This window comes from Anabrus simplex, chromosome 11 (assembly GCF_040414725.1).
Source record: "Anabrus simplex isolate iqAnaSimp1 chromosome 11, ASM4041472v1, whole genome shotgun sequence".
In the NCBI taxonomy this organism is placed as follows: domain Eukaryota; kingdom Metazoa; phylum Arthropoda; class Insecta; order Orthoptera; family Tettigoniidae; genus Anabrus; species Anabrus simplex.
The window spans coordinates 30,926,169-30,937,730 of NC_090275.1; the positions used below are offsets into that span (position 1 = coordinate 30,926,169).

Here is an 11,562-nt window from a genome sequence, read left to right on the forward strand (position 1 = left end):
AGAGCTTTAAGAACAGGGTTAGGTAAAAGCTGATAACGGGATTGGCAACAGGAAGAAGGTTAAAATTTAAGGTTAAAATTCAAAATTGTATTTTTCACGACTCGCCTTAAGCTTTCAATGAATAAAACGTTGAGATTTTCTTTTTATGTTCGAAATGAAAAATCGTGCACGGGAGAGTTAAAATTCGGAGCAATGCGATTCTAATAAGGATAGGTTTTATTTCGATTTATTGGACAACAGTGAGGGTGAAATTTAAATAGTACATATATGTTGGACTGATTGCTTTTATTTATTTTAAAATAAGAATCGATACATTATTTAGCGAGTGTGCGAAAAAGACAGGTGTGCCAGTAGAATGAAGATGAATTGAAGAATTTATTGTAAGTGGCTGTATTTAGCCCCTTTCAAGGCCTCCGTACCAGGGGATGGTAGGACTGCTTGCAGGGGCGTCACACACTCCACCCACTGAAACATGGGGGGCGGGCGTTAGCGCATCTCCTGGTGGTGAAATGATTGATGATAAGTTAATGATGGAAACTTCCTCCAAGACTCAAACTTCCGCCATGGCCTCCATAGGAACCTCCATAGGAACCTCCATAGGAACCTCCATAGGAACCACCCAGACTGCCTCCATGACCTCCCAGACTCAGGCCACTTCCAAATCCTCCGTGACCTCCAAGGCTGAGTCCTCCATGGCCGCCGCCAAATCCGCTACCGTAAGATCCTCCATAGCCTCCTAGATCTCCTCCGAAGTCGTGTCCCTTGACGAAAACAGGTACTGGCTTCTTGACGATCACTGGATGTGGTACTGGTACTGCTACTGGCTTATGGACAGCGACTGGGTATGGCTTGGGCACATGAACAGGGTATGGTGCTGGTACAGGCACTTTCACTGGGACCTTGACAGGGTAAGGTACTTTCTTCTCGACTGGGTAAGGTACAGGCTTCTCCACGGGGACTGGGTATGGTTTGGGTACATGTACAGGGTATGGCTTGTCTACGTGGACTGGTACTGGAACCTTGACAGGAACGGGGATATTTTTCTCGACAGGTACAGGGTAAGGATGAGGAACAGGGACCTTGACTTCCTTGGTGATGGTGACACTCTTAATTTGGGCATCTCCTCCATAACCACCGCCGAAACTTCCTCCAAAATCTCCTCCGCCAAAGCCTCCGTGTCCACCGCCAAGACTAAGACCTCCTCCGTATCCATGTCCACCTCCGAAACTTCCTCCAAAGTCTAGTCCATGACCTCCTCCGAATCCTCCATATCCCAGCCCATGAATGCCTCGTTTCTCTGTCTTGGAGTCTTTCTCACCTTCGGCAGCCTGTTCTACTTTCTTCTCTTCGGTTGCCTCCGCTTTCTTCTTCTCCTCCTCTGCTCCACAGAGCACCGCCCCCACTATGACTAACACCACCTGAAGGAAGGAACAATAACAACAATTAATTGTGAGATTGAAACAACAAACCTTTAAACTGCAGAACACTCGTAAACACAAGGCTGGCCACAGTGTTGATGAAAACACATGGTAGGGTGAACTATGTACAGACACAAGAGTTATGTTCGTGGTGATAAACAAGTTGAAACCTTTACATCGTTTAATGTACTCATTTAAATATTCATTTGCACGATTTTAGCAATATTGTCAAACAATTTAAATGAATTCTTGAATAAGGTAACGGGGAACATTTTATATTAAACTGCGCGCTGGAAAGATATTCCCCCAACAGAAGGTAGTGGGATTGTGTCACTTGTGGTTCGAGTCCGTACCCATCATTCCCGTGGTCGTGGTTCTTCATAAAGATGTCCAAATGAAAGACTAATAATCCTCTAGAAAACACATGCGTGAGGAAATAAGACTCAAGAAAGGAGTGAATTAAGACCAAAAATGAATGAGGTCTCAAGTAAAGTACGGAGTCAATATTTTGCATGGATTCGTAAAAGTAAAGTACCAAGGGGCTCAAACAAAAATAAAAGAAAGTTTTTGCTTACCTTGGCAGCTTAATTTCATCTGATAGAAGGAGCGAAATATTGGATGGATGAACTGGAAAAATTTGAGTGGAGTACTGTGTGATTAGTTCAGCTGCAGGGTGAAAGGAAAGCTCTACAGTGCAGAAACTTGGCAGACCACAAAAGCCCAAGAAAGGAAAATGGAAGTGGCCAAAATGAGAATGTCAAGGTGGATGAGTGAAGTTACAATAAAGGGCAAAATATTGAATGATTACATCAGAGGAACAGAGAAAGTCTGAACAATAGCAAAGAAGGTTCAAGAAAGTAGGCTAAGGTGGTATGGGCATGTGCAGAGAAGAGGGGGAGAACTGCGTGGGGAAAATGCAAATTGAAGTGTCAAGGAGGAGAGGAACACCAAAACGGAGATGGAAATACAAGGTAGCAGAGGATTTTTATAACACTTCTTTCCATACAGTGCAACATACAATTGACCGTGACTGAATACTGGTTTGGGTAAGTAGACACCAACATTTTGAAGGATTTGTCCCTGCACTTTATTACTGGTAATGGTTATACAGAAGGCAAGTTGACTTGGCACCACCCCATTTGTGCATACGTCGATGTTTTCTATTAGCAGCATGCAAGTTATTAGGAAAAGTCTGCCATCTGTTGAGTACATTTAGAAGCTGGAGAAGGTCATAGAATCAAAGAGTGTATAGCACAGAATAATATTCTTCCATGATTAGACGAAGTGTATACTCTCTGGCTTGACAGGTAATAATCAAACATGGGTGCATGCAATGCCATTAAACTAAGGATGAAAATCAGATAATTAGATCAGAATATTAATGAAAGTTTTAGTCGCTTAGCAACCCGGTAAGCCTTCGCCTGCAATTACTGGAGTGATCATTTAATGATTTGATATTATGATTGCTCAAAATTGGCTGAACATGTTTTACCGGCAGGTAATTACGGAGTGAATAAAATAAATCTGAAGCAAATTGGTCCAGTAGAACAAACGGACGGATTTTCCAAAGCTGTTTTTAGTAAACTTGTTTAATATATAGATGGTTGGAAAAGGGAAGAAGCACTGGATAGACATTTATGGAAGAGAAGAATCCAATAAGGCAACGCTGACCCTACGTGACGTAGGAAAAGACTGAGATAAAGAAGGAAAGAAGAAGAAGGAGTGAAAAGGAGACAACATGCAGAATAGCACAAGCCAAGGAAGCCTTCTGTAAGAATACATCATTGCTGACATCTAAGGCATCTAGCATAGATGTTCGCAAGAAATATATAAAAAGAAATGTATGGAGTGTTGGACTGTATGGGTCAGAAACCTGCACTCTCATGGATAGGGATAAAAAGAAAATCCAGGCCTTTGAAATGTGGTGCTGGCTAAAATACTCTGTATCAGTAAGAATAAGAATAATAATTATTATTATTGTACCAGTAGGGTAAGCAATGAAGAAGTGCTGAATGTTTGAATAAAAAGTACCAGCTGTTAAAAAGGTTAGAAAGCAGAAGGACTAGATTCATAGGTCACCTTCATTATCTCCTCAACTGAGGTTTGCGTCAGAAAGGACATCCGGCCGTAAAAACAAGCCATATAATTTTATCTTACCCCTTCCCCAACACATTATCAGGAAACGAGTCTAACAGGGCAATCAAGCGTACATGCAGTACTCCTGGATTAAAGGAATGCATTGTGCTCGCCCTAAGGGCATGACTTACAAGTCGAGAAGTTTAGAAATGATACATCCACATTTGGAGAGGCGGATGACTTTGAAGTTCACCTATCTTACAGTGGAAATGAATACGAGGTTAAGTATTGGAGTCACAGGTGGCTGGGCATAGAATTTATTCCTCTAATCTACTTGGTATCGAATAAACGGATGGTCGAAACCTTTAGAGCTAGGCTGGAATACAGTGGCACAAAAATTCTCGTGGCGTGAGCTAGTCTAGCAGGAAGAAGAGGAGAGAGGGATACACCAGAGTGTTGAGCACCCCGGTGAAACTCTAATAGGGCTTTCGGTTCCAATCTGTAGCTAGCTTCACGTAGTTACAGTCACTTGTTTTAGATCGCGTTGATGGTCATTTACAGTGTGAGGATAGTCGTAGATGAATATAGGTAGGTTCCGTAAATGGCAGGTAAGTGGGCATAAAATGAGGTATTTTAATAATTAGAGGCTTTTTGACTCGAGGCGAAGTATTTCAAAGTCTAATCTCAATCAGTGTGCCCTTCTGACAAAGAATTAGTCATATAAGGTCAAGTATTGTAGAGATAGGCTATTATTGCTAGATTCCATTGAATCCGACTTTACCCAGTCGATGAATCTTGTTCGGATCTCACTCATATCGACTTTAAGCGATAGTTCCCATGATCCTATTTGTGTTGTTTGAATTCCAAGTGTCAAAGTGCCTGTGCTGTTAATCTGTGTTCCTTGTGCTTGTTTATTTAAAATATATCTTCGCCAGTCTTCCTGAAATCCTGAAAACCTCAGGGGCTGGACGCTGAATGGTTCTAATAATGTATTTCTATATATTTCCTGTCCCAGTGCACTTAACTTTTATTTTTATGTGGTATTTGGATACCGATATTATACCCATATCTTGCGTGTGCTGTGCTCTCCTGTCTTGCTTTTGAAGGGTTGTATTATTTGTCATAATATCAGCTTTGTGTTAATGTGTCAATCATTCATTTCAACGTAAATCTCTGCGCTATCTCTTGATAATAATAGTAAGGCATTACATACAATGCGCATTATGGCGCTATCTCTGATTGCGGACTGAAACTACAAGGGACATCTGGCTTGGCGCCGAAATGTATTATTCATATCTATCCTATTATATCCACTTTGATGTTGAAGCAGAGAGTAAGACAACAAACTCGGCATTCTACAGTGAAGTTCGGAGCTGAACAGCTTGTTACGGACTGAAATGACACCCCTCGTGAGGGACTGTGACTCAAGTGTCTTGAGTTCCCAGCTGAGCCCTGTCTGCCATTTTACAAACGGTATTCGTAGTTAAACCACAGAACTTCCGGATCTTCTGGCAAGAGAAAGGGTGTAACCCCTTAGGTGGCCCGCCTCATCCCTTCTGGGCGAGGAATGAAAACTGTTCAACTGAATAATTGAATGCTGGACCGTCTTTCACACAACTCAGTGACTCTAGGTGGTGGACAAATTGTAACTACCGTACCTCACCCTATTACTCGATATTTAATGCAATAATAAATAATACATCAGTGCTCTTACACAATAACGCAAACTAGCAAGGATCTGTAACATTCATGCTGCAATAGCGTAAGAAATATCATAATAGACGTTGGAAAACGATATCTGTGATGATGATGATGATGATGATGATGGCAAAAATAGCCAGAAAGGGGCTCTTGAATACAGGAGCCGATCTTTTTTTTTTCCTAGTGTTTAAACGTCACACCAACACATCGAAGATTTTTGGCGACGCAACAAAATTAAATAAAATGGAGATGCGATGAATGGTTTTCTGAAGACATCAGAATGATGGAACCAGAAAAGTAAACAAATCTCATCAGGAGAGAAGATAACACAAGTTACAGGGGTAATAGAAATATACCAAGAACTAGACAAATGTGGTTTCAATAAAATACGTTATTATGATTATTATTATTATTATTATTATTATTATTATTATTATTATTATTATTATTATTATTATTATTACTGTTAGACCAGAAGGCTTATATACTTCGGAGACCCTGTGCATGAATCGAAAAGAACAAGTCAATCAACTACTTAAAAGAGAACGCAGGCTACTACGGAAGATCTTGGGCAACAGATGGGTTGACGGGTTGGTTGGACCGAAATCCAGTAAAGAAGTATACAGTGAAATGGAACCAATAACAACAACAATTAGAAAGATAATACTTTTTCGCTTTCGTAGGCTAGTTGTTTTACGTCGCACCGACACAGATAGGTTTTACGGCGACGATGGGACAGGAAGGGGCTATGAGTGGGAAGGAAGCGGCCGTGGCCTTAATTAAGGTACAGCCCCAGAATTTGCCTGGTGTGAAAATGGGGAAACCACGGAAAACCATTTTCAGAGCTGCAGACAGTGGGGTTCGAACCTACTATCTCTCGAATACTGGATACTGGCCGCACTTAAGCGACTGCAGCTATCGAGCTCGGTACGCTTTCGTAGGAGGTTCCTTTAAGTCAAACATGCTATAGTGCATTTGTTTAAGTTGCTGCTGCCATCTGGTAACTAAAGTGTAAACTGTTATGACATGTTCAACTGATAATGGGTAATCGGTGACTCAGAAATCGCGCAGGGCTACTTACATTATAATAAGTCTCACCCGTATATTTTTTCTTGTACCATAAATAAATTAGTCTGCTAACTTTCCATATTGATATTATAGATAACATAACATTACTTCATTTTACTGAATCGATCCTCTTGTACCGGTTTGTGTCGAGGTTTCGCACAGATCATCATGTTTTCTTGTCTTCTATCCTTGATCGGGGCATTGTGAAACTCACACCTGTAGATTTCAGAAAATACGCTATGTTGTCTTCTCATTTCATCCGTTGTCTGCCTCTCGTTAACTTTATAGCAAATAGGAATGCGTGTTTTGCTGCACCGACTATCACCAGTGTAGTGATGCGTGCGCGCATGTGCGAATGAATGAATGGGACTTCGCAACACAGCTGTAAGGATCCAAGCTTGAAGCCGTGACCAGGCTGTGACCAATAAAAGGTGAGTAACGTTGTACATTATTTTTAACTGTTACTTTCCACAGTTACTTTATTGTAGCAGTGACAGATGCAGTAGTTACACAAAAATAACCGTTTTTCACACCTCTACAAAATGGCTATTTGGTCCGGATGAATAGACAAATGCTGTTGAAGAGAATATTTCGTCATTTCGATAAATAATTTCCAAGAGAAAGAGATGAATCAAAGTAAATCTGTATGGACGGAGGAAAGAATGAAGAAATACTGCAAAGCGAAGAAGGCGGGGAGAGGAAAAAAGTCATGAAGTTACTCCAGGTGGTCCACACCTGCGTAAACTTGAAGAAAGAATATAATAATAATAATAATAATAATAATAATAATAATAATAATAATAATAATAATAATAATAATAATAATGAAAATCCACAGCCTGTTTCCAGCCATTCGACCGGGTCGGAAATGGAATGAATGAAGCCCCCATGTAGCGGCGAGGATAAGAATTGTGCCGGCTGCCGAGGCGTGTCGCACTCCTCTGGGGCAAATATTAATGACTGACAGATGAAATGAAATGATACTGGAGACAGTTGAAAGGGGAAAAAGGGGAAAACCGGAGTACCCGGAGAAAACCATGTCCTGCCTGCGCTTTGTCCAGCACATATCTCACATGGAGGGACCGGGATTGGAATCATAGAGCCCAGAGTTGATAGGCCGGCGCACTGCTGCCTGAGCCATGGAGATTATTATTATTATTATTATTATTATTATTATTATTATTATTATTATTATTATTATTATTATTATTATTATTATTATTATTATTATTATAGTATGGCCTCAGGCACAGTGGGCAAGTATTTCAATATGGCTCCATTTAGGATGCTTGAGTGTCAGTTTCGGTGTTCCACTTTACTCCACCAGATGGTAGAGAAACCACTGTTGGATGATCAGTGAGTGAACTTTGATAATCTTTTGTCGGGTGAACAACAATTGAGTCACCACAGATCTTTTACAGGCCAAGATCGTACGGCATGAAATGCCGAAAGGACTTCTTTACCGCTCTTCAAAAATCCGATTACCCCTCACGGGTTTGAACTCGCAAACCTGGTATCCGGAGACCTGACACTCTGCCACTGACCTACTGTTTCTTTTCAGTTAGTAATTTTTTATGTCACAAAATAGATTCAAATTTTGGACATAATTTACTTTTTTGTCAGCATCTGCTTCTGAATGCTTCAAATTAGATAATGGCGACTTTCATTGCATGCTGTACATTTAATGAAAATAAATTAAAAATTTTAAATATGTTATTGATGTCCTCATTGTAAATCATCGCTGGAGGTCACATTTCGTAAAAACTTCACTCTTTGGGAAGAATTTTAAATCGAAAAGATTTAAATCATCTAATATTTTGCTAACTATTTTAGAGTTGTATTCATGACATTACCCAATGGTCCAAATTTTGAAATTATTCTACCGAACTAAACGTAGTGCTAACAATATTATCGCTCAGAATTTCTAATTCCGTTGCCTACTCGTAAGTAGAAAGACTTCATAAATTCAAAATGTTTCATTATTTCCGTTATCAGAAGAATGAGGTGACGAAACTTTGAAGTACCACTCTAAGAACTCACGTGTACGGTTTCTATTGAAGGATAGGATATGAAAAATTATACTACTGTAAAATGTAAAAGTAAATGTTTAAAATAAACAGATTAAAGTTTCTATAATAAGAACAAGACGATATAATTATAATCCTATTCCACCAATATATTTTATATATTGAAACAAAATTCCCTCATCAGTTCTAATGAAACCATGGTTAGACCGATTTATGCGGGCATCCATTCTATTAGGAAAGCATTGCAAATCACAACATTTTATACATTCCGTCAATTCTTTGCAAACTTTTAAATTAACCGAAGTATGGTAGATAATAAATATTTCATCAAAATACATTGAAAACCAATTATTATATAAGCAATAGACTCCTTTTGTCTTATCTGGATCTTGACATTCATATCCATGAAGACTAAAAATTATTCATATATACTCAAGTTAAAGTTGTATTATTAAAATTTTGTTTTATGTTTGGGTCATTACTCCATTGGCAAGTTTGATGCAACCTTCCCTGCCATCCTATCCTGTGCTAACCTCTTCATATCTACGTAACCACTAACTTCCGATTTAAAATAAAAAACTAACAAAAAATTGTTTCAAATTGTGAATTCAATTTCATTCGATATTTCAAACATCGAATGTTAAAACTATTTCTTTTTCTGTAATAAACACACAAAAGTACTCAAAATGTTTCTAAAAATTAGTGATTTTTTACTGATATATCTTTAAAAAAATTAGTACACTAAAGTACTCAAAAATTTTATTAATTATTAGTGAAATTCTTACTGATGTATTTTAAAATAAATTTAATACACTAAAGTACACAAAACTGTATTAAAAATTAGTGAAATTCTTACTTATATAACTGTAAAAGAATTTAATTCACAAAAGTATTCAAAATCTTATGTATTTTATTAAAAGTTAGTGAATTTCTTACTGATATATTTTTAAAGAAATTTAATGCATAAAAGTACTCGAAATTTTATTAAACATTACTGAACTTCTTTACTGATATATTCTAAAAGAAATTGAATGCGCAAAAATACTCAAGTTTTTATTAAAAACTAGCAAATGTGCGCGGGCTTCGCTACGGTATTCTACATTGTATACGAATTTCGAAGTAAATTATTACCGTATACGCAGTGAATAAGATTTGTTTAAATTGCATATATCTTAGCGTTACCAGAGAAACAGCATGGGGAGATCCCCATGTGTTGTTTCCAAGGTAAAGTGCGAGTTGCGGAGTTGTGAAGATAAAGTCAGGCTCACTTGCCTATTGTCATTCACAATAAAGTTGGGAAGTTTTCACTATAACGTCAGGCCCCCTTTCTTACTGCGCGGTCACAATCGATCTGGAGAGTTTTCCTTACAATGACAAGTGCCCTTTCCTACTTCCATATACATTACAGTTGAGGATTTTTTATTATAATGGCAGGCACTTGCCCTGCTGCTAGGCCCCTTTTCCTAATGCCAGTCAGCTTACTACCATTCACACTCGATTTGGTCAGTTTCGATTATAATAGCAGGCCACTTTGCCTAATTCCAGTCACATTTTAGATGGGTAAATTTGTTTATAATGGCGGACGCCCTTGCAGGGAAGTTTTGAACAAAATTGCATGCTCCCTTCCCTTCCGCCAGTAAATCGAGATGGGAATTATTCATTACAATGGTAGACCCTCCTTACTAATGCCACTTACACATGAGCTGGAGAAGGACACCATTCCTACTACCAGTCAAAGCCGATCTGTGGAGTATTGATGACAGTAGTGGACGCCCTCCTACTGACAGTCACTATCGATTTGTAAAGTATTAATTATAATGGTAGATGTCCCTTTCCTAGATCGCTACAAATCGACTTCAATAAATATATATATAGATTAGCGAACTTCTTACTGATATATTTTTAAAGATATATAATACACAAAAGTACTCAAATTTTTATTAGAAATTAGTGGACTTCTCACTGATATACTTCAAAAGAAATTTGTTATAAGTTGTTTAAAAATTCGAAACCTTATGTTTGTTAGTTTGCAGTTTTTGTGAAGGCGAACTCACCAGAAGCTTCATGTTGTGCGTAAGACAGGAGATGGTGTACTGCGCTGAAGATTGCACACTGCAGAGCTCATTTATACCAGTCCACAAGACCCCCTTTCTCTCCTTCACGGTTCGTGGACTATCTTCAAGATGAGATCTGGTATTCACAGTCATGCACTCAGCTCTAGCTGTCTCTTCCCGATTGCTAGAAACCATAATTAACGTTAGATTTTTAATTTGTCATACGTCGATGGAAAGATATTATGTCTTTTGCATTTTGTAATTTTTTGTTTGTTTTTTTAAAGTGTTCGCTAATTTTTAAACTACTTCCCACATCTGAATAATATTTTTCGTACTTTTAGGAACTAATATTTTAATACTGTAATTTTCTGTAGTTAATTTGGAAGAATTATCACCAAAGACCATTTTAGATATATTTTCCAATTATCAAAGAGTACTTTCTCTTATAATATACTTATTTTGGATTTTCTGAAGCTAAAAATCAAGGAATATAGTAAAGAAATGGTTAGGTATATTTATAAAATTAGTCTAATTCTAACCACTTGCACATTGTTAGCACTTTGTTTAGTACAGCAGAAGAAGTTCAAATTTTGGAGCATTGGGTGATGATATGAATAAAAAAACAACTCTAAATAATTCTCAAAATATTATATGAGTGAAATCTTTTAGATGGAAAATATTCCAGAATTAGTGAAGTTTTTCGGAATCTGACCTCAAGCGAGGATTTCACAAGCAGATTCTGAAACGAAAGTAAATTATGTCCAAAATTTGAATCTATTTTGTGACATTAAATAAAATGTATTAACTGAAAAGTGGCAGTAGATAAGTGGCAGAGTGTCAGGCTTGCATGTACCAAGTTTTCTGGTTCAAACCGTTAGAAGTAATCAGATTTTTGAAGAATGATAAAGAAGTCTTTTCGGGATTCCATATCTTGGCCTGTAAAACTTCTCTGATGACATATTTGTTGTTCACCCGACAAAAGATAATCAAAACTCACTCATAGATCGCACAACAGTGTTTTGTTTCTTTACCATCTGGTGGAGTAAAATGGAACACCGGTACTGACACTCAAGCATCCTTCCCTTCTGTCGCATTTATTTCAAATTGAGACGAAGACAGATACATGGTCACTTATACCATCTCTCACTTCAGTTCCTCTATACAGCTCATCTGTTTAACCAGCACCACACCGAGTTGGTTCCATCAGTTTCTGATTCA

At 38.1% G+C, this 11,562-nt stretch overlaps 1 protein-coding gene across 1 annotated transcript; it reads right to left on the minus strand.

Moving 5' to 3' along the window:
• Positions 1–274: 274 nt before the first annotated feature.
• LOC136883110 (keratin, type I cytoskeletal 9) lies at positions 275–10,376 on the minus strand. The gene is made up of 2 exons (XM_068229747.1): positions 10,345–10,376; positions 275–1,418 (listed from the first exon to the last, which is right to left on the minus strand). The coding sequence occupies exons 1-2, from the start codon at positions 10,354–10,356 to the stop codon at positions 525–527; spliced, it is 906 nt and encodes a 301-aa protein (XP_068085848.1). The 5' UTR covers positions 10,357–10,376; the 3' UTR covers positions 275–524.
• Positions 10,377–11,562: the final 1,186 nt, after the last annotated feature.